Source organism: Nyctereutes procyonoides, unplaced genomic scaffold, assembly GCF_905146905.1.
Source record: "Nyctereutes procyonoides isolate TBG_1078 unplaced genomic scaffold, NYPRO_anot_genome, whole genome shotgun sequence".
Taxonomy (NCBI): domain Eukaryota; kingdom Metazoa; phylum Chordata; class Mammalia; order Carnivora; family Canidae; genus Nyctereutes; species Nyctereutes procyonoides.
Genome location: NW_026575142.1, coordinates 68,013,645 through 68,040,762, shown reverse-complemented (window position 1 = coordinate 68,040,762; position 27,118 = coordinate 68,013,645). Strand labels below are relative to the sequence as shown.

Below are 27,118 nucleotides of genomic sequence, written 5' to 3'. Positions count from 1 at the left end.
GTTGGTTAAACATCTGACTCTTGATTTTGGCTCAGGTCATGATCTCAGGGTCCTTCGATCAAGCCTGGCTCTACTCTGTGCTGGTTATGGAGTCTGCTTGGGATTCTCCCTCCCTCTCCCTGTGCCCCAGCCACCTCCTCCCCACCATGAGTAGGGTGCTCTCTCCCTCTCTCTCTCTCTCTCTTTTAAAAAAAGAAAAAGAGAGAGCAAGAGAAACAAACAAACAAACTTAGTTGTCAAGACACTGGGAAGTCAATTTATGAGACAGGAGACAAATAAGGCAAGCCCAACTTTATGCTGTCTATAAGAGACACACACTTTAGATTCAAAGACCTAAATAGGCTGAAAGTTAAATGACAGAAATACTCTACCAAACAACAGCAAAATACACCTTCTTCTCAAGTGTATTTGGGCCATTTTCCAGGTTAAGCCATAAAACAGACCTCAAAAATTCTGAAAGGACTGAAATATTACAAAATATCTTCTCCCACAACAATGGAGTAAAATTAGAAATAACAAAAGGAAACTTTGGAAAATCACAAGTATGTGGGAATTAAACAAAACACTCTGAAATAACCAATGGCCCAAATAGAAATCAAAAGGAAATTAGAAAATATTTTGAGAAAAAACAAAAACATAACATATAAAATTTATGGTATACAACTAAAGCAGTACCCTATACATTTATAGCTATAAATCCATATAATAAGAAATATCTTAAATCAATTACCTAAACATGTTAGGTAATTGATTTAAGACACCAAGGGAAAAAAAAAAAGTAAATCTAAACCAAGCAGAAAGAAAGAAATCATAGAGTAGAAATTATTAAAATAGAGAATATAAAAACTAACAGAAAAATCAACAAAATTAACGGGTTCTTTGAAAAGATTAACAATATTGATAATCCTTTAGCTAGACTGGCCAAGGGAAAAAAAAGGCAAAAATTACTAAAATCAGGAATAAATAAATGATGGGACATCGCTACCAACCTTACAGAAATAAAAAGGATTATGAGAACAATGGACAACTGCATGCCAACAAATTAGACAGCTTAGACACAATGGAGAAATTCCTACAAAGACACAAACTATTGAAACTGATTCAAGAAATAAAAAGTCTGAATAGATCCATAACAGTAAATTCAATTAGTATTTTTAAAGCCCAAATGGCTTCGCTGATGAATTCTACCAAACACCTAAGAACTAGTACCAATTTTTCCCAAGTTCTTTCAAAAAACAGAAGAGAAAGAAATACTTTCCAATGTAATCTAAACTAGAAGATGACATCACCAGAAAATTTTTTATCAATGTCCTTTATGAATATAGACACCAAAACCCTCAACCAAATACTAGCAAAACAAATCCAGGAACACATAAAAAGGATTATGCACCATTAACCAAGTAAGATCTTATCCCAGGTATATAAGCTTGAGTAAACAAACAAAAATCAATAAATGTAATATACCACACCAATAGAATAAAGGACAAATACTACATGATCACTTAAATGGACACAAAAAAGGCATATGACAAAATCCAATGCCCTTTCATGGTAAAGAACACTCAACAAACTAGAAATAAATAAGGACTTTCTCAAACTAATAAAGGGAATCTATAAAAGTCCCAAAGCTACAATCATACTCAACAGTGAACTGAATGCTTTCCCGCTAAAATCACTAACAGGACAAGAACAATATGGTCACTCTCACCACTTCCATTTAACATTGTAGTGGAGCTTCTGACCAAGGTAATTAGTCAAGAAAATGAAATAAAAGGCATCCAGACTGGAAAGGGAAAAAAGAACTATCTTTATTTGCAGATGACATGATTTTATTCACAGAAAATCTTAAGGAATGCACTAAAAAATTATTAGAACTAAAACACATTCATCAAGGTTGCAGAGTAGAGGATCAATATATAAAACTCTATTGCCTTTCTATACATTATACAATCTGAAAATAAAATTAAGAAAGCAATTCCATTTACTAAAACATCAAAAGGAATAAAGTTCTTAGGAATAAATTTCACATAAGTATGACATTTCTAGAATGAAAACTCTAAAACATTGTTGAAAGAAAAACAAAATCTCTATCAAATTCCCCACTGTTCACGTTTCCTCACCCCTGGCCACCCTCAGAAACTGACAAGCCAATTCTCAAAGCCAAATGCAAATTCAAGGAATCCACAATGGTCAAAACAATCTTGAAAAGGATAAAGTTGGAAGATTATTTCCCCATTTTAAAACTTAATACACAAAGCACAGTAATCAAGACTGTGTGGTACTAGCATAATCATAGATGTATGGATCAATGAAATAGAATTAAGAGTCCAGAAATAAGTCCTCACATCTTTTGCAAAGATGCAAAAGCAATTCAGTAGAGAAACGATGGTCTTTTCAACAAATAAATACTAGACAGATTTCCACATAAAAAAATGAACATCAATGCATACCTTGGCCCTTACACAAAAATTAACTCAAAGTGGATCATAGACTTAACTGATTTTTACCTAATGACTAAAACCACAAGAACTTCTTAAACAGGAAAAAAAAAAAAAGTACCTTTGTGACTTTGGGTTAGACCAAAATTTTTTTGATAAAATAACCACCCATGAAAACTGATAAATTCAGACTTCACAAAAATCTAGAAATCCTGTTTTTTCTGTTAAGAGAAAAAAACAAGCTACAGAGTATAAGAAAATATTTGCAAATCACCTATCAGACAAGGAAACACTGAAACTCAAATATACCATTGGTAGCAAGGTAAAATAGAACAACTACTTTAGAAACAGTTTGGCAATTTTTTAAAAGCTATACATACACCTACTATATGACCCAGCTATTCTTACCACTAGGTATGGAAAGCATATATTCATACAAAGACTTGTTCACAGAAAATAATAATAGGGAAAAAAGCACTACTGATAAAAGCAACAGTAAGGACTAATCTCAAAATAATCATGCTGTGTGAAAGAAGACTGATAAAAGACAATATACTGTCTACTTCTATTTAAATAAAATCCTAGAGATGCCTGGGTGGCTCAGTGGTTTGGCACCTGCCTTTTGCCCAGGGTGTGATCCTACACTCAGGCGGAGACCTGGGATCAAGTCCCACGTCAGGCTCCCTGCATGGAGCCTACTTCTCTATCTCTGCCTCTCTCTCTGTATCTCTCATTAATAAATAAAATCTTTAAAAAACCAAAAAAAATCCTAGAAGATGCAAAGTAAACTGATAAAAACAGCAGTGTTGCCCTGGGATGGCAGATTGGGAGAGAGGCAGGAAAAGAGATTACCAAAAGGCATTGAGTAAAGTTTTGGAAGCAAAATGTTCCTTATCTTGATGGCAGTTAGTGATGGTGGTTTCAGGAGTATGTGTGTGTGTGTGTGTGTGTGTGTGTATATATCTATATATATATGCCAAAATTATTCAAACTACATTTGAAGCACCTATAGTTTAAAAAAAAAAAAAAACCAGAAACCATAAAACACATATATACTAAAGCTACTAGAGCATAGATCTATAACAAATTAAGTCTGTATACACTACACATGTATAACTAACATTGTAAGAATCTCTTTTTAGGGGGTTTTGGTTTGCTTAAATGGCAAAGACTAGTTAATTGGCACTATCTCTTTATTTCCTTTACCTAAAAAAATTATAGTTGTTTTAACCAGCCGTAATAAGCATTTAAAACCTAGGCTAAATATTAAAAAATCTCAAGAACTCAGATGTGGTCAAACTCTATTAGGTTTATAAATCAGCATCACAATTCAACATTGAAATAGGAGCTCCTACAACTCAACATTTATTGAAGACCTATTATGAGCACAGCATTGAGGATAAGGATATATTAGATTCTTAAATTCCCACAAAGCTTAAATAATGTTGAAAAAGAAAGAAATATTTAATCACCTATCTTATCAGCATGGCTCATTATCTCTATAGCAGCCAATTGATACTATTCTAAGGGAAACAACAGGTCAAATGACTATTCCCTATTTGGGTTACTCTATCTTTGTTCACAATACATATTATACATAAATAACAAATACTAAAAGCTACCATCAAAATAACACTGGCAAAGTACTCTACACACCAAATAGGTAAATTGAACAAGTAATAATCTTTCAAATTTATAAAAATACAAATAAAATAAAATAAAATAAAATAAAAGTTCAAAAATTCCATGTAAAAGTGAAGCTGTCAGAAAAAATGTGCAATTAAGTGCGATTGTCAACACAGAAGAGAATTTTTCTTCTACTTTGTATTTCAGAAGTCTTCTTAGGAAGTGGGATTTTATAGGTGACCTACATTCTGCAGTCACCCCAGTCTGACTTGTCAATACAGAATAAAAGTGTTATTCAAAAAAAAAAAAGTAATAATCTTTCAGCTTTCTCTTCTGTAAAAATAAGTTGATGCCGACCATCTACTTCATAGTTTGTTGAAAGGTTCAAATTAAATTATGTGCAGAGTATGTTAAACCTTGAAGTGTTGAAAAAAACTATTATTATTATCCTTGGTCCCAAAATAACAAAGCAAAAGCATAAAGGCTAGCTGATTGGCATATAAAATACAAACATAAGCAAAATAAAATACAAAATAAAATACAAAATATGCGTAGCCCTTTCAGCAGCAACAGAGGCTGGTATTCACTAACTTGAGCATAATTCTACTGCCAGACCTTCTCTCTAGAGCTAGCAAAGGCTCTAAGAGCTCCTTTTCAAGTACTTTAAGAAACTCTGTTTCATATAGAAGCACATCAGGGAATCTCAGAAGTCATTTAACTAAATCTATTAAACATGGTGAGGACATAAATTCCAAAGAGTTGAAGTGCCCTCATGCTCTATAAGGCAAAACAATTAATACAACAGCCTTTATTTCTGATTATAATCAAGAAAGATCATTTTTTAAAAGATTTATTTATTTACTCACAATAGACAGAGAGAGAGAGAGAGAGAGGCAGAAAGAGAGAGAGAGAGAGAGGCAGAGACACAGGCAGAGGGAGAAGCAGGCTCCACGCCGGGAGCCCGACGCGGGACTTGATCCTAGGACTCCAGGATCGTGCCCTGGGCCAAAGGCAGGCGCCAAACCGCTAAGCCACCCAGGGATCCCCAAGAATGATCATTTTTAAGTGTATTTACCTATTTATTTTAAATAATCTCTACACTCAACATGGGGCATACCCCCTAAGAAGATATGGTGTGTATGTATATGTATATGTAGATTATATATATACATATGTGTATATATAAATACACACACACACATATACATACACACACACACACACGCACGCACAATGGACTATTACTCAGCCATCAGAAAAAAAATCTGGCCACTTGCAACAACATGCACAGAACTACAGGGTATCATGCTAAGTAAAATAAGTCAATCAGAAAAAAAGGACAATTACATAATTCACTCATATTTGGAATTTAAGAAACAAAACAGAGGGGCAGCCCTGGTGGCCCAGCGGTTTAGTGCCACCTTCAGCCCAGGGCGTGATCTTGAAGACCCAGGATCAAGTCCCAAGTTGGGCTCCCTGCGTGGAGCCTGCTTCACCCTCTGCCTGTGTCTCTGCCTCTCTCTCTGTGTTTCTCATGAATAAATAAGTAAAATCTTAAAAAAGAGAGAGAGAGAGAGAGAGAGAGAAAGAAACAAACAAACAAACAGAGGAACATAGGGAAGGGAAGAAAAAAACTAGACGAAATCAGAGAGGAAGACATATCATAACAGATTCTTAAAAATAAACAAACTGAAAACAAACAAACAAAAATAAATAAACTGAGGGTTGTTAAAGGAGTTTGGGGTGTGGGGACAGGGTAACTGAGTGATGGGCATTAAGAAGGGCACGCAAAGTAATGAGCACTGGGTGTTATATAAGACTGATGAATCACTGAACAACTCTACCTCTGAAACTAATAATACACTATGTTAATTAACTAAACTTAAATTAAAAAAAGAAAGAGCATCTCTGATTAGAGCTATGTCTCCAAGTTAGACCTACAGTAATTAGCCTAAATTTAACAATCAAGCATCCAAGTCAATTCCACAGTTTATACTTTTAGTACATCTACAACCAACCCTATCAATTTATATTCCATTAAATTCAAGGTAAGAAATAAGAAGTTAAAAGTAAAAGTCAAAAGAAGTCTTATAAAGTATTATGAATATTTTCTTTTTATTTCACCACAGTCAACTTCCTGAGTTACATTTGGGTAGTTTAAACGAAGACAAGAATATGCTAAGACTTGAAAGTATATGAAGAAAATGTCCAGAAGTGCATTCATAACATTATCAAATTTCTTTTTTTTTTATTAAAGATTTTATTTATTTATTCATGAGAGACAGAGAGAGAGAGAGAGAGAGAGAGACAAAGACACAGGCAGAGGGAGAAGCAGGCTCCATGCAGAGAGCCTGACGTGGGACTCGATCCTGGGTCTCCAGGATCACGCCCTGCGCTGAAGGTGGTACTAAACCGCTGAGCCACCTGGGCTGCCCCACACATTATCAAATTTTTAAATCATTGTTACTTTCTATGCAGAATAGTTTAATACCTTCAGAAATAAATGTTTTCTATTAATCAATGTATTCTTACAATACTTCTCTCTCATCATTTTCTACACCATTAGAAAAATAATTTAGACATCACTTTATAAAAACTTGCTATTGATGTTTTTCTCTCCATTCATGATTCTAATTGTTCTACAATTCCATTTTAATCTCAGAAACAATAAGAAATTGAAATAATGCACTTACGTCATTACTTCCTTTAGTGATCCAATAGCTTTTTCTAGAGTGCTTTTGTCGGGATTTTCTTCTGCTGTATGCTTCCTAAGATCTGTTATGATAAAATGTTATGAGTTTTTTTATGAGGAAAAATCCAAAAAAAAAAAAAAGAAAGAAAGAAACCCACCACCCTGCTTTGTAAAGTTAAATCATACTGCTTTGTCCATATATTTTCCTTAGAATTTAAAAAAGACTAGAAAAATAGTAAAAAAAAAAAAAAAAAATAGTTTTTTTTTATCTAAGACTTCAAAATGCCCTCCATCCCGGGGCACCTGGGTGTCTCAGTTAAGTGCTTGATTTGGTCAGGTCATGATCTCAGGGTCCTAGGATACAGCCCCATGTCAGTGAGCTCAGTGGGGACCCATATGCTTGTCCCTCTCCTTTGGCCCCTCCCCCTACTATGTGCACATGCTCTCTCTCTCTCTCAAATAAATCTTTAAAAAAAAAAATACTGTCCATTTTGATATAGGCTGGTTAATTTTTAAAGATATTATCTAAGCTTTACTTCAAAAAAGGTTTTATGCAATGTTCCCTTAGGAACTCTCTTCTTACACATTTGTTCACAGATTTTTTTCTTCCACATTTTTTATTGGCTAAATTTCCAGAATATGTACAGATTTTCTTACACTGCTGTATCAATTCCCTATTAGTAAAGTTTGGGGACACCTAGGCTCCTCAAACTCTCTCCATAGTGCTGAGAAGTCATTATATGTTATATTTCATGTTGGAGCCCATGGCTCTATCACAGAGAGCATTCAGTAACCTTGAAAGCAGGTTTTGTTTAACTCAGAGGCTCATGACATGCTGATGTTTTGATTCTTATCTAGGTTAAGTTCCCTATGCCATGTCCCATCTGATGGTTCCCTAGTACCATACCCACACAATCTTTTAAGTTGGAATGATAGGAGAAAGGCTTAGAAACTATTTGATGGATTTCTACATGTACATAATGAAAAATAATGAAGATAAGCAAATAATCCAAAAAAAAAAAAACACACTGCTTTGTAAAGCTAAATCACACTGCTTTGTCCATATATTTTCCTTAGAATTTAAAAAAGCAGGACAGCTTTTAAAGATGGGGGAAATCATCTTATAAACTATTCTAAACTAGATTTAAAGACCTTTAAAAGAAAATGATCAATTTTTAAAATTACTACTATAATTCATATACTACCCAAAATATTGTTTTAAGGATTTTATTTATTTATTTGAGAGAGTGAAAAAGAGAGAGATGAGAGAGAGATCACAAGCAGGTAGGTGGGTAGAGGGAGAAGTCTCGCCACTAAGCAGGGAGCCTGATCCGGGACTCAATCCCAGGACCCTGGGTTCTTGACCTGAGCCAAAGGCAGGTGCTTAACCAACTGAGCCACCCAGGCACTGTACCTAAAATATTTTAAAAAGGAAATGATTAAACAGTCACAAAATTAGCCTCCTTATCGGCTATCCATACTAATGTGCTTAATTCAGTTTGTAATTTAGTTTTCATACTTAATTTTAAAAATATAAAAACTGACCGTATCCTAAAAATATTCAATACTTTAGTCAGCTAAATGTAAAGGCATATATATAAGCTTTTCTTTTGCTATAAGCAAAATTTATTCATAAAAATTAACTCTGGGGCAGCCCGGGTGGCTCAGCGGTTTAGTGCCGCCACCTTCAGCCCAGGGCGTGATCCTAGAGTCCCTCATGATCCTGCTTCCCTCTGCCTGTGTCTCTGCCTCTCTCTCCCTCCCTCTCTCTCTGACTCTCAAGAATAAATAAAATCTTTTTTTAAAGAAAAGCTTTCCTTACCTTTTCTTTAAAAAAAAAAAAAAAAAAAAGTTAACTCTGTAGGGATGCCTGGGGGCTCAGAGGTTGAGCATCTGCCTTTGGTTCAGGTTACGATCCCAGGGTCCTGGAATCAAATCCTACATCAGGCTCCCTGCAGAGAGCTTGATTCTCCCTCTGCCTATGTCTCTGGCTCTCTGTCTCTCATGAATAAATAAGTAAAAATCTTGAAAAAAACTTTGTAAAAAAAAAATTTTGACTCTGTTTAAGCTCTAGATTAAATGGATGCAGGCTTCAAGAGTGTTCTGTACAATCTAAGAAAAAGGTTAAGCATTAGACTAAGTATACAGAACTTAAGGTTCAGAGAAGAACTAAATAATTTGAGACATGAATTATCTCTTGCTTGTGATTTTATGGGTGAATTTTACTTACACAGATGTAAATTGATTCTGAATTAGTGACACGCCATGAAATATAAGAGAGTTTTGTTTCTGTAGAGAAACAAAAACTAAAATAGTCAATGTAATTGATACGGTAACAAATAAGGCATTGCAGGAGACTGAATTACCTGTGATTTTAAGATTATCCATAAAGATATTTTCTATATAAGACATAAACTTTAATGCTGAAATCTAAGAAAATTATAAAATGAAAAGAATTTCAAAATTGTTAGAGCAAAACAGTTTCTTAAAAAACATCCAAAATAGTCTGAAAACAGATCAGACAAGTACCATTTAAAAGTAATGCAACACTGGGTAACCTCTGTACTGGTCGAATGAGAAGTTCAACAAGGCTTTGCCGTCCACATTCTGGTTTAGCTTGGTTTATCTGAAAGGAATTTCACAATTAAAAAAAGGTTTCCTGCAAAAATTAAACACCTTACATTTATTAGATTGCACCTCATCACTAGTGCCCTGAAAAGAACTAATAGAAGAGATGGGGTGGCAGTGATTCTCTAGAAGATTACTGTGGTTGAATAATCTTCCAGGGCCTGAAATGAACTCTTGGCTACTCAAAGATTAACATCTTAAACACAAAGTGAGTTTCTCTGCACATTTCTATAAAGTCTATCCTAAATTTCACTTAGGTCTACACCATTCACAAAAAAAAAAAAAAAAAAAAAAAAACGGTTTTTGAAGTATTAATTATGCGGATACTATTGAGTAAACAAAATAAAGCACTTAGAGGCAAAAGCAAATCACATTGAAAAATGTCTGAGAACTAAACCATACATAACTTAAAAAAATATAAGTACCTACAGACAATATTCTCACTACTCAGCTCCCCCATGGCCTCTGTTACTATCTAAATCTTCTGAAGCCTAATATCACTGCCACTCTCAGGTCTTCCTAAAGTTAAAAGGTTAAACACTCAGGTGTTCTTACATGGTTAATATTTACTAAAAGTATGATTTAAACGCACTCCTTCAGAAATTATTCTCACAGTTTTATTTTCAAGAAATATAAGTTACCTTCAGAAAAGCATGAAATCTTGGTTTCTGTTTTTCACATTTAATAATCGTTTCCTTGCTCATTTCAAAGAAGTTTACAAAGGGAGGGTACGTTTTTACCAAATCTTTTGACTAGGAAGAAGGAAAAAAAACCACATTAATTTGTTATATATGTTACCCTTAGATAATGAAATTTAAAGCCAAATAATAGTCAAAATCTGATTCATTGGATGCAAAATAAAAAATTTAAAATAAGTTTCTTCTCAAGTTAAATATAGAAATTTTATGAATTACTCATTAATGAGTTAACTGCTAACCAAAATGCATCAACTGGTACACATAGCCTAAAACTTGAAAAGCAAATGAAGACTAAAAAACGAAAGTATACTAATGCTTATTGTATTGACATAAACATGACCTAGTTTAAAAATTTCTATTAAGTTCAGAATATAGTAATTAGTATCCAAGAACATGCTATTTATTGATGAATCCAAGCCATCATTTAATAGATGAAATAATATTACCCAAAAAAGCAACAAAAAAAGGAAAAACATCTTGGCTAATTGAGAAGACTAACAGATATCAAAAAGATATCTGGCATAATAGTCAAAATATGCAAAGAGCCCAGATGTCCATTGACAGATGAATGGATTAAGAGGTGGTAATATATATACAATGGAATATTACTCAGCTATCAAAAAAATGAAATCTTGCCATTTGCAATGATGTGGATGGAACTAAAGGGTATTATGCTAAGCAAAATAAGTCGGTCAAGAAAAGACATCATATGATTTCACTCGTGAAATTTAAGAAACAAAACAGATGAACATAGAGGAAGGGAAGAAAAAATAAAATGAAATGAAATCAGAGAGGGAGACAAACCATAAGACACTCTTAACTCTAGGAAACACACTGATGTTTGCTGGAGGGGAGGTATGTGGGGGGATGGGGTGGGTAATTGGGTGATGGGCATTAAGAAGGGCACTTGAAGTAATGAACACTGGATGTTGTATATGCAAATGATGAATCACGAAATTCTCTCTCTGAAACTTAAAAAAAAAAAAAAAAAAGGAATGTGATAATTATTTCTTCTTTGGAATTCTCAACCAACCAGAAAAAACATGTAAGACTATATGGTGAGGGATAGAAGTTAAAAGGAAGCTTCAGAAAAGAAAAGTTTATTTGCCAGAACTCAAGACATCGAAAACTATAAATTAGATTCAGAGACTAAAAGACACTTATAAACCCTATTCGCTGCACCTCTTTCAAAATTAATTTATTTGATAAAGTTAAGCTATGTAGTTCCTACCCTAGTAAAGAGATAGCACTTCGTTAGAAGCTTTTACGTAGAGGAGACACAGTAACGGCAAAAATGATACCAACTATAAAGAAAAAAATGAAAACTACAGAAAATTTTTAAAAAATCATTAATCTGTAGCCTTTAATGAAGGGCAAATAACCTGATACATAATAAAATGATTATAGCATAGTATGACAATCAGTGCTCCTAACAATGACCTCAGGGTATCAAGAAAGTGTTAACTTCTATGTTTCATAAGACAAAAACACTTCCAATTTATTTTACAAACACAACTACGTCAAAGTTTTGAAAGCAAGCTCTTACATTTAAACAAGTACCTGTCATTCCCTTGAGAGTATTTAATGAGATGATGCTTTAACCTGAAAGCCTAAAAAACAAGTAAAATACTTACATATTTAAGAAAGATGTCACCAATGCTTTTGCTCTCATCCCAATTAACAATAAGGTCTTCCAGATCATCCTGAAAGAGCACAAACTGAAACATTTAAGCTTGAACTTGGCAGTGCCTTAAACATTCTTCAATATTTTTGAAATATTCAAAGTAGCACCTTACATTACAAAGCATCTCAGTTTTTTGTGCAAAACAATTAATATAACACATTCTTTCACATCAATAAGGAATTAGCTTCTTGACTAGCAGGAAAACATCCTTTGAAAAATAATTAAGAAAATATCAAGAGTATCAAGTCAGTAAGACTAAGCCTAACTTTCCAAATTGATATGACAGCTCAACATCTTTTCCTATTAACAATAAAGTTGATTGGCATTATTAATTATAGAAAACTACTTTCCATCTTGCTGCTAAAGCATCTTATTTAACATCAGCCATTTGAAACTATAATCTGACAGGTCAGAAAAATTTACTTAAAGGGTCAGATAGTAAATATTTTAAGCCTTGCAGGCCATATGGTGTCTGTTACAAGTACTCTGTCCTTGTACTGTTGAAGCAGCCATAGACAAATCATAAACAACCAATGTGGCCATGTTTCAATAAAGCTTTCTTCACCAAAACAAGCAAAACACTTTACCAAAATCCAAAACTGACTGGATTTGGTCCATCAATCATAGTTTTGTAATTCCTGATCTATAAAGCTCCTCTACTGTCATCCTAAAATATTAAATATTTATAAAAATTTAGAAGACATTTAAAAGCATAAGGTAATAAAACTCAAATAGAGGATAAAATGAGAGGCCAAGAAATGACATATTCCCTAACTGAAATTCTAAGAGTGACTTTAAAGAAGAAATTAATCCATAAGCTCTTATAACCAAAGTTCTCCAAGTGTCAACCACAGGCCCCCCCAGGACATCTTTTTTTGTGGGATTCATGAGATTAAAACTATTTTCATTACAATACTAAAGCTCTATTTGACTTCCCACTTTAATTCTCTCACAAGAATACAATAGAGTTTCCTACAGGCTACATGACGAGTGATACTGCAACAGACTGAATTCAGAAGCCTGTATGATAAATAGTCTTCTCATAAGCCAGACAGGAAAAATGTCAGTGTCACTCTTCTCACTATTTCTACTTTGGAAATTAGTTATTTTCTATAAATGTTATGTTATTTGTGCTACTTATATATAATGAGTTATTATAACTTTAAATTTATTGATATAATTTTTAAAGTAAACTGAATATATACATGTAAAAAGATGGGCTGTCACTTTAGCCAAAAATTAACTCAAAATGGATTACAGACCTAACTATAGAGCTAAAACAATACAACTTTAAGAAGAAAACATAGAAGAAAATCTTTAAAACCTTAAGTTAGGCAAAATTTCTTAGATATGAAAGCAAAAGCACAGTACATAAAAGAAAAAAATGGATAAACTGGACTTCATCAAAATTAAAAACTTTTGTACTTCAAAATAATAGAATATTATCTGCCCATACAAAGGAACAAAGTACTAACATGCAGCATCATACAAGAAATTCAAAAATATGCTACGTGTAAGTCAGACATTAAGATACAATATACTATATATTTGCATTTGTATGAAATGTCCAAAAAACACAAATTTATAGAGACAGAAACTAGATTAGTTGCATCACTTAGTAAAGTCATTAACTCACTGAATACTATATTTGAAATAGGTGAATTTAAGGACATATATAATGTACCTCAATAAAGCTGTTAAAAAATTTGAAGCATCTTGAAAAATATTTTTAAATTTTCCATTTTAATTTCAAATAGCTAATATTAATAGATAAAACCCATATTAACAAAAGTTCCTCAATAGTGTAAGAATTAAAAGGGATCCTGAGACCAAGTAGTTTAACCACTGTCCTATACTAACAGATTCAGAAAAGTTTTTAAAAGGGGGAAAAATTACTTCTGATAGCAGAAAAGTACTTTAACAGCCCAAAAATCAAGAAATAAGACTTAACAACCTAAAACAGCATTTGAAAGAAACAAAAGAAAAAGTTTATAAATAAGACTAACCTTGGGGCAATATAATGTAGTAGCTTCTGACACTAACTAGATAGTTTTAAATAATGCTCCTAGGGTTTGTTCTGTGTCCTTGGTTCAAGTTATTTAACCTCTACATGTCTCAAGTTCCTATTCTGAAAAATGAGGTATTATAATAATTCCTATCTCAGAGGATTAAATTAATTAAAAACTTGTTCAGTATTTAGAAGAATCCTGAGAGGTGCCTAGCTGGCTCAATCAGTGGAACATATGACTCCTCATCTCAGGATTGTAAGTTCGAGCCCCACACTAGGTAGAGATTACTTAAATATAAAATCTTAAAAAAAAAAAAATCCTTAACAGATTGTTGTCCTGAGTAAGCTATTATTAACTGTATTTACCTATGTATTTAATATAAAGTACACAAAATATTCATAAAGCTGTAATACAAAAGAGAAAAAACTTACAGCTCTGACAATATGATCTAGTGGCCTTTTTATAAATTGTAGAAAGCTGGGGTGCCTGAGTGGCTCAGTCAGTTAAGTGTCTGCCTTTGGCTTAGGTCATGATCTTGGGGTCCTGAGATTGAGCCCACCTTGGGCTCCCTGCTCAGCAGGGAGTCTGCATGTACCTCTCCTCTGCTCCCACCTCCCACTCATGTACATTCTCTCAAATAAATAAAATCTTTTTAAAAACAAAGTGTAAAAAACTTTAAAACGGCTCTATATATAAGAACATTGCTATCAGAAAGCAATATAATCTCTAGGCACTCTGAAACAGTCTATTTCTGGTGAACCTTGAATTCCTAATGTTTGTTGACTAAGCATTTCTGCCTTCATGAATGGTAACCTCAGAAACTATTTAGCGAGATCAAGCCATTTGACTCAAATCACACAGCTGTGAACCACCATTCAAACTCAAGCAGTCTAACTCCAGATTCCATTATTCCACTTGATCGATACCACAGCTCCTCTCCATTAGAAATGGGGAATCAGAGGGGCAGGTAAGCCCCCAAGAGCATTATTCATAGTGCCACCATTTCTTACTATGCTCCTGTGGGAAAATGATTCATTCAATTTAGCACGGACCCTGGGATACATCTCCTTCTCTTTGTCCATAACACATCAGGAATTCTCCATAGGATTCTCCCAAGTTTACCTCCTGGCCATAAGCAGAACTCTACAGTTCTAAGACATAAAGCAGAGCTCCCGTAGCCTGTTAGAAAAGCAGAGAAAGTAAAGAGATGGGCCCAAGAGCTACCTCCTTCATTTCTTCCTTGTTAAGATTTCTTCTGTACTGCTATCTACTTTTATATAAGATGGATTTCTCTTTTACCTAGCTCATTGCACAATAAACCAAATTAGCAGATTTCCCAACATACACCTGTTCCTGAATCAAGCACAGGGTACCTTCACACTTCCACAAAATTAATAAAGGATAAACATACAAAGAAAAAGCACTCTATCCAATCCCTTTCTCTCTTGTTTCAACATAGTTCCATGCAAAAGTAGGCATCTGTACATCAAGGATGAATGTTGATAAATCCTGAAAAGCAAATATTCACATATAGGAAAAGAGAGATGTTGATAACAATCTCAAAAATTCTCATCCTAATCTAAATATCATCAGTGAATTCCCTTGCAATCAAATTAATAATGAGGTCAGGGGCCCCTGAGTGGCTCAGCTGGTCACATGTCTGCCTTCAGCTCAGGTCCCAAGGTCCTGGGACTGAGCCCCACGTTGGGCTCCCTGCTCAGCAGGGAGTTTGTTTCACCCTCTCTTTCTGTCCCTCCCCTTACTCGTGCTCACACGCACTCTCTCTCTATAACAAATAAATAAAATTTAAAAAAAAAATAAAAAAGAGCCAAGAACTAAATAAGTAAATACTTCCAGTCCTCATCTGGACATTTAAAAACAGCATGACCACCATTCAGCAAACATTTACTAACAGAAATCTAAGTGCCAGACACAATGGCTATAAACACAGTGGTAAAAACTAGTTTTACTCCTTCACAAAACTTCTGAACATTGGTTTACTTCACTTCTGAATTTAAATTATTAATGTGAATTGCTATTGTTATTTATTGAATGCTCATAGTGTCAAGTACTATGCTTAGTGTCTTCTGAATATGTAAAAAATAAAAATAAAAATTCCACAGCCTCCATGTCAGACTAACTATCCCATATTGCAGATAAGAAAACTGAAGCACTTAACCACCTGACTTCATACCCATTTATGCCTTATTCCACAACCCACACCTGTAACCACTGTGCAATACCATAAAATACATACACAGCAGTGCTTCCCAGGAATACTGTTAACAAGATATGAAAAACTGTACAAATTTAGGACACATTTGTTCCTTTGCATATTAAAAGAGTATATCAAGAAGCAACATAAAACAACCTAAGTGTCCATCAATAGATGAATGGATAAAGAAAATTTGTAGGTATAGAAAATGGATTATTATTAAACTATAAAAAAAGAAAATCCTGGGGCACCTGGGTGGTTCAGTGCTTGAGCGTCTGCCTTCGGCTCAAGTCGTGATCCCAGGGTTCTGGGATCAATCCCACATCAGACTCCTCATGGAGAACCTGCTTTTCCCTCTGCCTATGTCTGCCTCTCCTCTCCCTGTGTCTCTCATGGATAAATAAATTCGAAAGAAAGAAGAAAGAAGAAAGAAGAAGAAGAGAAGAAAGAAAGAAGAAGAAAGAAAGAAGAAGAAGAGAGAGAGAGAGAGAAGAGAAGAGAGAGAGAGAAAGAAAGAAAGAAAAGAGAAGAAAGAAAGAAGAAAGAAAGAAAGAAAGAAAGAAAGAAAGAAAGAAAGAAAGAAAGAAAGAAAGAATCCTGCCATCTGCAACAAAGATAAACCTTGAGGGCATTATATCAAGTGAAGTAAGTCAGAAAGACAAACACTATGCGATCTCACTTATGTGTAATCTAAAAAAAACCCAAACTAAGTATAATAAGTAAAACCAAACTCATAGATTCAGAGAACTTATTAGTGGTTGACAGAGCCAGGGGGTGGGGAGTGGAGGTGGGGGTGGCAAGGCAAAATAGACAAAGGTGGTCAGAGGTACAAACTTCCAGTTATAAGTAAGACATGGGGATGTAACACAGCATGGTAACTGTGGTTAACAATACTGTATTGCAGGTTTGGAAGTTGCTCAGAGAGTAGATCTTAAAAGTTCTCATCACAAAGAAAAAAAAAATTTGTAACTATGTGTGGTGACGCTAACTAAATGTATTGTGGTGATCACAATATATACACATATTAAATCATTATCTCCTATGCTAAAATGAATACAATGTTACATCAACTGTATCTCAGTTTTTAAAAAAAGCAAGCTAGCAATAGGGTTTAAAAGAATTGACTTTGAAGTCAGATAAACAGGTATTTAAATCCTGGATCCAGCATTTATAAGATGACTTGACTTTGGAAAAATTATTTAATTGCTGGGTGTAGCAGTTTCACATTTGTAAAATGTAGACAATAATACCAACTTTTTTCTTTTTAATACCAACTTCTTATACTGTCCAAATAGATGTGGCAATGCTTGATGGCCAGCTACATTTACAAGAGAAAAAAACTACTATTAAAAAAAAAAAAAGAAGAAAATACAAAAACAATTTTGTTTTAATTTGGGTGATGGGATTATGGGCATTTTCTATTCCTCTTTTCTTTACTACTGATTTTTACAAATGTTTGACATGTATTGGTTTCATGGTAAAAAGAGCAGAGGCTTTAAAAAGTTTTTAAAGATTTTCTTTATTTATTAGAGAGAGATTGGGAGAATGTGTGAGCAATGGGGGGGCGGGGAGTTAGGGAGGAGAGGAAGAAGCATAGAATCTCAAGCAGGCTGCTCTGAGCATGGAGCCTGACTCAAGGTTTGATCTCACAACTGAGCATGACCACCAAGAGTCAGATGCTTAACCAAATGAGCCACCCAGGCACCCCAGGTTCTGAAATTTTCAAACGTGTGACAAATCTGAAATCAGCTAAAAAACAACTTAATAGTTGAAATATTGGTAATCCAACTTTCTAGAAAAAGCTTAAAGAATTATATTACACATGACAAACTAGAGTGACAATCACTTTCAAAGCTCCAGTGAATCAGAGAACATGATTCTTAATTGAAATTATGATCCTATACACATAACAGGTATAACATTTTATATTTGAAGAGTACTTGTACAACCAGACCAACTAAATGACACAAATTCAAGTTGATCCATAAGTTGGTGCTAGAACACCAAGATGAAAACCCACTTACCTTCCCACCCTACCTTTACACCTCTCAGTGTTTCTTACAAAGAAAAAATATATCAAGAATACTTTTCAAATATTTAGATTAAACCTACCTGGAAATAAGGATAAACTAGGCTGAAATTTTGTAGCTTTTTAAGAAAATAAAAATTCTTTCAGAGTTCCCTTGAGATCTAGAAATAACTAAAAGATGATTATGCATTTTGATAAGGTACAAAATACAAATGATAAATTACATTTTCATAAACTTGTAGATCTTTTAATATTTTTATAATGTGCAATAAAATCAAAAGTAACTTAATGTACTTGTATAAAAACATCCTATATGGGGATCCCTGGGTGGCTCAGCAGTTTGGCGCCTGCCTTCAGCTCAGGGCCTGATCCTGGAGACCCGGGATCAAGTCCCATGTTGGGCTCCCTGCATGGAGCCTGCTTCTCCCTCTGCCTCTCTCTCTTTCTCTCTCTCTGTGTGTCTCTCATGAATAAATAAACAAAATCTTTTTAAAAAAAATAAAGAAAAAGAAAACATCCTATAATTCAGATTGATCTTTTTACTGGAATATGGACTAAACATTAATATGAGGTGTTCTGAGGAGAAAATTGACCAATTTTGCTCAAGCACCTTATAGGAAAATAAGAGAAAATAAAGCTTAACTACTTTTAAGAGTTCAGCTAAACCTGCCCCAACTCTGAGAGACTGATATTTATAAATCAGGGACCCTTCATCAAAGGAAAAAAAAAAATCATTAAAATGAGAATAGGATTGTCTTATGTGGTTTTTATATTTATCTGACCAGAAATAGAGAAATGAACAAAATGGTCTCTAAGTCTCTTCCAGCTTTAAAGTTTATCAAACTGTCCAAAGCAAAACAAAACATACAGCCTGAGAGGAACAGTAAGAAAATTAGCACTAGTAACCACATGTCTCTATAGAAAAGACTTCATAAGTTTTAATTCCTTATTCTCAGGATTAATCAAAAATCAAAAAATAGGCAAACAAATCTTAATAAGGCATTGGAGCACAGGGACATAAATGATTCAAAGGAATAAACGAGGGAGTAAGTCTTAGGTATAAAACTCATTTAGCCAATCAACAGTACCTGAAAAAAATATTATATAAGCACAATCCAAAAAGAATTACTACAAACCTAACATAAACAAATTTACCTTTATCTTCATGTGCACATCAAAGATATCAGGGATACTACCAAAAATAGTCTTAATCTCTTCTGGTGCAAGGATAGGCCCACCACGTTGTCCTTCCTCTTCCAATGGTACTTGAAATAACTAAAAGGTTAAAAAAAAAAAAAAAAAGACTAGTTTGGCTAGATTGTGGGAAAGGGGAAAAAAAAGCGAAATATAGACAGTGATGAAAGAAAATGTTGATGGAAAAGAAAAAAAGGAAAAAAAAAATACTTCTCCCTAAATATGAGACTTTTTTCTTTAACATTTTCTATTTTATCCTATTTTATACATCTGCGTGTATATACATACTCTTCTGTTATGTTAGAATCTCATACAAGTTTATCACACAGTTCTACAATTCACTAAAATTATTAGAATACAAGAGTAATTTGTACTTTCAAGTTAATAAGAAGGCAATAAGCAATCAGCTATTTCCAAACATATACTTAAGTACAAACATTTTTTTAAAAAGACAAAATTATAGTGAGAAAGAAGAAATCAGTGCTTACAGGAGTTGCAATAAGGAAAGGTTATGACTTATAAAGGAATAGGAAGTACCAGGAATTTTGGGGGGGTGGAAATGATCTATATTCTGATTGTAATAGAGATTATATAAATTTTTGCATGTATTAAAATCCATAGTCAATTTCACTACATGATATTTTAAAACATAAAATTTTGGGGATGCTTGGGTGGCTTAGTGGTTGAGCATCTCTGCCTTCGGCTCAAGGTGCGATTCAAGGTTCCTGGGATCGAGTCCTGCAACAGGCTCCCCCATGGGAAGCCCGCTCATGAATAAATAAATAAAATCTTTTATAAACAAACAAATAAATAAACATTTTAACAGGCGATTTAAACTAAAAATAGTAACTTATTGTTGGGGTCTTAATATATGTTCAAGTAAAATGAATGCCAATAGTGCAAAGGGGAGAAGGAAATGAAGCAAAAAAGAAAAAGATTAAATGAAAATACATTACAAATAGTAAGGGACTACATGAAGATTATGAATTATTACTATTTTTAAGAACGACAATTCTTTATGTTTATTTACCCCCCCAAAAAAAAAATATATATATCTCCTTCAAATTGGCCTTGCCTCCATAATTTCCCTTCTTTAATACCTATTTCAAAGTGAACCAAATTATAGTTCTAAAATCCAAGTCAGATATCATCTTCCCCTTCACATCAAAAATTCTTCTCTAGATTACGGATGACCTAACACACTATATACAAAGGCCTTCTCTGGTTTGACATAGGCATCCTTATCTCAAATCTCATTACAACCACTCCCCACACCTACTCTAGAACCCTTAACCCACCCAAAACGCTAATGCCCCTAGACTAGTCATAAAACCCTCAATGATACACATCTTCAATTGTCTGTACTGTTTGCAGAATCTCAAATACACTTCCTACCCATATTCTTTCCATGTACTAATCATACTCATACTTAAAACTCACTTCAAGAGTACCTTGTAGCTCAATTAAGCACTCAACTTTTGGTTTTGGCTCATGTCATGGTCTCAGGGTCCTGAGACTGAGCTCTGAGTCTGACTGAAATTCTCTCCCTCTCTTTCTGCCTCTGTCCCTCCCATATGCACACTATCTTTCTCTATATATAATATAAATAAATAAATCTTTAAATAAAATTCGCATCGATTTTTATCTTCTTTATGGTACTTTTTCCAATGTTCAACCCATTGAAGCTTCTAGCCCAACACCTTCCCTAAGCTGGAAGAGTAACATTCTCACCCCACAAATCTCCAAATACCTTAACTAAACCTCCTTCATGATGCTTATAACCTTCCATTTGGTATTATAATTAGATATGTATGTTTTACCTCCTCTTCCAGTCTAAGTTCCTTTAAAATAGGAATCCTCTTTAACATCTGGCACAATAATTTCTGTTAGCAGGCACCCAAGTATTACACAAAATAAAGAAGCTTCCGGATATTCATTAATTTGGGGGCTGAATTAAAATTAAGTTATTCCAAATCTAATTCCAAAAAAAAGGGGGGGAGGGGGAGGAAAACATCACCTAAAAGAAAGTCTGAAGAGAACATTATTATGAATTTAGACCACGGGATCCCTGGGTGGCGCAGCGGTTTGGCGCCTGCCTTTGGCCCAGGGCGCAATCCTGGAGACCCAGGATCGAATCCCACATCGGGCTCCCGGTGCATGGAGCCTGCTTCTCCCTCTGCCTATGTCTCTGCGCCTCTCTCTCTCTCTCCCTCTGTGACTATCATAAATAAATAAAAATTTTAAAAAAAAATAAAAAAAAAATGAATTTAGACCACAATCTTTTAAAGAAAATCTTAGGTGGGTTTGTAGTAAGCATATTGGCACAAAACTATGTACAGTCTAATCATTCTAAAGGCTTTTTTAAAAGGCATTTTAGTGAATTTATTGATATGCAAATTAGAATTCTGAAACTCCAGTGCATTTACCATGCCCTGAAAGGATTTAGATTTCTGGGTAATAAATGCTACCAAAGTACATGAACAATATATGCCAAGGGGATTTTCTGCTACTCAACTATATTTTGGCTGACTATAAAAACTTCAACAAGAAACTCATCCATAATGATTTCCCTTGAGGAAAAAGAGTAAAGCTGACTTAAAACAGTGAAGTTTAATACAGCAGAGGGCCTCATAAACCCTTGACTACTGCTAAACAAATTAACTGTGAAGAATAACCTCTCCATGAATACAAAAAAAAAAGAAGCCTTTCCATTTCTTATCCATGAATTTTATCAATGGCACAAACCAACTAAAGCCTATTATATTGAACCCTAATGAGTTATATTAAGAATTCAAATAGAGGTCAGGTAAAAATTAACCCCAATCAGAAACTCCCTATTATTTTTCTATTCAAAGACAAGCTTGATGGTATCAACTTTATTTTCCTGACAATCTCCTTCATTACCTAAAACAAATCTATTCCCTCTTTCCGCAGATGCCAAAATAATGTCCTATTATTGTCTTTCAGAACCTTGAATTTCAGTTTATTCTTCATATCTTCTTCAATTTCATCCTATAAGGATCCATTAGAATTGTTTTTCTTTAGCAATAACTTCACAGTACATTTTAATGATCAGTAATGAGTTAACATTTATGATTAACCACTGCATCCTTTAAGAAACTTGACACATGATTACCAAAAAAATTACATCCATATTGTTATGCTTCATTGCTATTGTTTTTCATATACATACAGGTACTAAATAAAACAAGTTACCTACCTTATCTATGTATATAAATTCAGTGTTGTAACAGGGAACCTGCAAAGTTCTGAATCAAATAAAACCTAGTCCCCTCAGAGATCATCTACTGAGGATCCTTCTCTTTTTAGTCACTATAAAAAATGATACTATTTCTGTATGAATAGAAGCTACTCTATTCATCGTATGGTACTTCCCCAATAGAAGTTTTGTTAGTTATGTATTTTCATTTTTAATACCTAAGTTCCAATTCTATGCTTACATAATTTTTTTATAAGATTTTATTTATTTGAGAGAAAAAGAAAGGGGGGGGGGAGCATGTGCCCATGAGTGGGGGTGGGGGTGCAGAGGGAGAAGGAGAAACAGACTTATGGCTGAGCAGGGAGCCCAACACAGGGCTTGATCTCTGGACCCTGGAATCATGACCTGAGCTGAAGGCAGACACTTAACCGACTGAGCCACCAAATGACATAGGTGCCTCTATGTAATTTTCTTGTAAGAAACAGTATCTCTTAGACTTTTTTTTAGTTGAAATACTGGAACAGGGATCATTTTACAACCAAACTCTTACCTGAATAATTGTGGCCAATATATTTACATAATTACTTTCAGTCTGATAAAGCTCTTTTGCAACTTGCCACCTGGCTGACTGCTTCGAAGGAACTGGAGTGGAATTTTTAGAAGACTTAGTACAAGACTTTGGGGTTTCTAAAAGGTAAAAAAGAGGAAAGATTTAATGAAAACCAAATAAAAGTATGAGACATTATGTAGACTTAACAAAAAAAGGGGAAGGATACCCATTCTTAGAAATACACCATTTAGATTTTCATTAAAGTAAAATTTCCTCATAAGGATATGGCCAGAAAAACAAAAAAAAAATGGTCAAAAGTATCAATGACTCCAAGTTGACAGACATTATACTAAATAACTGGCCTATACTCTTCAAAAACAGTCAAGGTCATTAAAAACAAAGAAAGTTCAGGAACTATCCCAGATTAGAAGAGACTAGAGATAACAACATATGATCCTAGAATGGACCCTGAACCAGAAAAAAAGAACTTTTTTTCTTTTCCTAAAAAGAGTATTAGTTAAACTGATAAAAATTAACAGTCATACTATTAATGTCAATTTCCTAATTCTAACACATCTGTACTGTATGTAGTGGTGCAAGAAATGTCCCTCTATTTGGGGAAATACACACTTAAGTATTTAGAAGTACATCAGACCTGCAACTTAGTCTCAACAGTGCAGATATAAACAATCCATGTGTGTACAGAAAGAGACAATGAATGAATGAATGCTAAAGGAATCCTAGCAGGATATTTCCACTTGGGAATTCTGAGTAGAGTACTAGAATCTCTATACTACTTTTGTAGCTTACTGCAATTGGAAATTATTTCAAAATAAAGAGCTCAAATAGTAAAAATGAAAAACAACTATATAAAAATATTTAGTTAAAGGATAAAAAGGTTATGATTACATTGTAACAAAACTTGTTAGGAAGACACCTTCCTCAACAAAATCCAACAACATCAACTGCAAATTGTTAGTTCTTAACATAAAAGAACATAAAACATCCAGTTCAACACAAGTGGAAGGACATATTAGCATACTTTATATGCAGTTTTTAAAAATGAAATCTCATAAAAACTTAAAATACACTTTCTTACTATCAATATGGTTAAAGTACTTTAACATTAGTACAAAATCTCATAATAAGTTCTTAAATAGGAAAACAAATTATAACATACAATAGAATGACATGAAAAAAATAACATGCAGTCCCAGTGTATCTGTTTTACTCAATAACAACTTAAAACATTATTAAAACAATGATGCGTACTACGGAGCTTTGAATGCTTTTTAAAGCTAACACATCAAAGATTTTCCAACCTGCCATCCATTATGTCAGACTACTCTCCAGACCCAAGAGCTTCTGCCGTTACATATCTCAAGAGGAAAAATCTGACATACACTGGCCCAATTTAATTATTACATATAAGCAGTGATCTACACACTGGGGATTCAACACAGAACACCTAATATATTAGTGTAGTATCATCCCCGTTTTCTTCAGTGACTCATTTTCTTCTCTTGTCTTCTAAACTGCATATTCAAGCTTCATTCCTTTATGATAAAAACTTTTACCATCTCATGCCCAGTACGTCCACAATTATGGAACCAGTAAATTCTCAGACCCATGTATCTAATCATAATCCTCCACTCAAGTACCAACCTCAATTTTTCCAGATACCTACTAGACATCTGTACTTCAGTTTAACCTGGATATTCTCTAAAACTGCACTTCCTCTAAAATACAGACTTCGATTTTTGCAGACATGGTAACATGTCTTCTATTTTAATCTCTTATTCCCTTCCTGTCACTCTATTCCATCAGTCTCTCCACAATCCTTCTTACTCTATTAGCAATCTTGGTTCAGGGCTTTATCACCTTGTGGCCCAAGCCACTGTGGATTACTTCATGGTCTGGGCATCTCTAACTTGTCTTTCTTTTAATAATCCATTTAATCATCTTCAGAATAATCCACTAAAAATTACCTACTCAACCAATTACTCCACTGCTCAATAGTTTCTAAAATTCCTTGTTGATGACAATATGCAGTTCAGACATACCAGTCTGATTTCAAAGTCCTCTAATATCAGGCCACAATTAACTTTTCAATTTAACTATTACTCTCCCATACTCTAGGCAAACTCACCTATTCACTATTCCCTAAAGTCTGAATTTGTATACTATTTTGTATTCTTGCCCCTCTCATTTCTCAACTCCACTTCAGTCTTCTGGGCCTACTATAAATTGACACTCAACTTCTTCCATGAGTATTTAGGGAGTATCTACTCTGTAGTAGGAACTGAGAACAAAGCAAAGGATTAGACAAGGTTTTTGTTCTCTTAAAGATTACACTCTGGTGAAGTAAATAAAAAATATTAATTTCTAAAAGTGATAACTACTACTGAAGACAACCACCAGGTTAATGGATTAGTGAGAAGTACTGGAACAGGGACTTAACTATGCAGAAACCCAGGAAGATTTCTTTTAAGGCAAAGAGGTAAAGTATAAAGTTCCTGAGGTATGAATGTAGTGGAAATATCCAAAGAATAACAAAGATAAGTGTGACTGAAGCTTCAAGTATTATAGAAGAGCACATCATCATCTAAGTATGGAGGTAGGTGAGAAAGGATCACATAGGAACTCAAAAGCTATGGTAATGGAAAGCCACTGAATGACTTCAAGCACAGGAGGGCATGAGCTAATTTATGTGTATTTTAGAGACCTAAGTGCTGCATGTAGAAAGGCAAAAATGGGGGCAGCTGGCTGACTCAGTTGGAGGAGCATATAGCAGCTGTTCATGCATTAAATGCTGCTGACTACATAAAACCTGTCCATCTTGGATGCATGGGTGGCTCAGTCTGTTAAGTGTCTGCCTTCAGCTCAGGTCATGATCTCACAGTCCTGGATCAAGCCTCATGTCAGGCTCCCTGCTCAGAAGAGAGTCTGCTTCTCTCTCTCTTTCCCTCTGCTACTCCCCCTGCTCATACTCTCTTCTCTCAAATAAAATCTTAAAAAAAAAAAAAAAAAAAAAAAAAGTCATCTCAGCAAGAGCAATTTCATGCAGTAGGGACTAAGGTTCAATTGGAATGGGTTGAGAAGACAATGAAAACCAAGGAACTGACACAACAGATCACTGTTAAATCTTTGAAGAATACTCATGCAAAAGGAAAGAGAGAAATGGAGTAGAAAGTAGAGAGTGTCAGGGGGTCAAGGGGACGTTTTGACTGTTTCTTAAAACTAAAAAACAAGACATATTTGTGTGTAGATCATAAAACAAAAGTAGAGGGAAAAACTGATGATCAAGAGAGAAGAGTTAGTTGCAGGGCCTCCCTATATCATTTGAGAACTGAGCTCAGCCTCTGCTGATTTCATCATACCTATTTTCTCCACAATCCATGCGACACTCTAATCTTGTTTTGCTGGTGTTAAGAATTTGTTCTTTGAAAAGCTCTATCGTTTTCTAGAGTGATATACAAATAAAATATAGAAAGCACTTAGCATATAGTAAACAATCATTAAATGGAAGCATTTTTATGTGCCTTTTCTCCTCAGCTGGAACAAAGGTATAATAAAAGGTAGAACCTTTCATATTCACTGTAGTAGTGATTTATCTATATTCTAACAATTATTGCATTCCACTAAATTTTAATGATCAATTTTTTTTTAATGTGAATTACCTCCATAGTTAATGCTAGACTCTGGTGTGTTGGAGATATCTAGAAGTGATCCTATAGAAAGGGAATGTTCAGCTGATGGGCGCTTACGGGGAGGAAAAGGTGACAGGTCGGTCTCTCTGGAAAGCTGAGCCAGTGTCTCTTTTAAACGACGTCTTTTGCGATTGCTGTTTGGGGTATTTAGAGAAAGCAGTGACACTGATTTCTTGAGCTCAGGAGTATCAGCCTGCAATCAAAAGCACAAAAGCTCAATTTTACTTCCTTGGTTCTACACTGAGACAGGAATAGAAGAAAATTATATTTACAAGTCTGACAAAAATCTGGATTTTGCACAATGATTTTACAACCCTACACTCTGCCAAGAAATTCAGAAGATTCATAAAACATAATAGACAAGGGACCACTGTAATTGCCTAACCCCAAGCACCTCATTCTGTTTCTTCTCAGCTCTATCACCA

General features: G+C 34.3%; 1 protein-coding gene across 8 annotated transcripts in view; it reads right to left on the bottom strand.

Moving 5' to 3' along the window:
• ECT2 (epithelial cell transforming 2) overlaps window positions 1–27,118 on the bottom strand; it is a 64,455-nt gene that overhangs the window by 23,063 nt on the left and 14,274 nt on the right. For 6 of the 8 annotated variants that reach the window (XM_055308428.1, XM_055308427.1, XM_055308433.1 and 3 more), the window contains 7 exons: window positions 26,664–26,886; window positions 22,984–23,120; window positions 19,175–19,294; window positions 11,717–11,785; window positions 10,026–10,136; window positions 9,286–9,382; window positions 6,758–6,839 (listed from right to left, as the gene is read on the bottom strand). In XM_055308428.1, coding sequence (XP_055164403.1) covers window positions 6,758–6,839; window positions 9,286–9,382; window positions 10,026–10,136; window positions 11,717–11,785; window positions 19,175–19,294; window positions 22,984–23,120; window positions 26,664–26,886 — 839 coding nt within the window. The remainder of the gene's footprint in view (window positions 1–6,757; window positions 6,840–9,285; window positions 9,383–10,025; window positions 10,137–11,716; window positions 11,786–19,174; window positions 19,295–22,983; window positions 23,121–26,663; window positions 26,887–27,118) is intronic. The other 2 variants (XM_055308432.1, XM_055308434.1) reach the window with 1 other exon arrangement.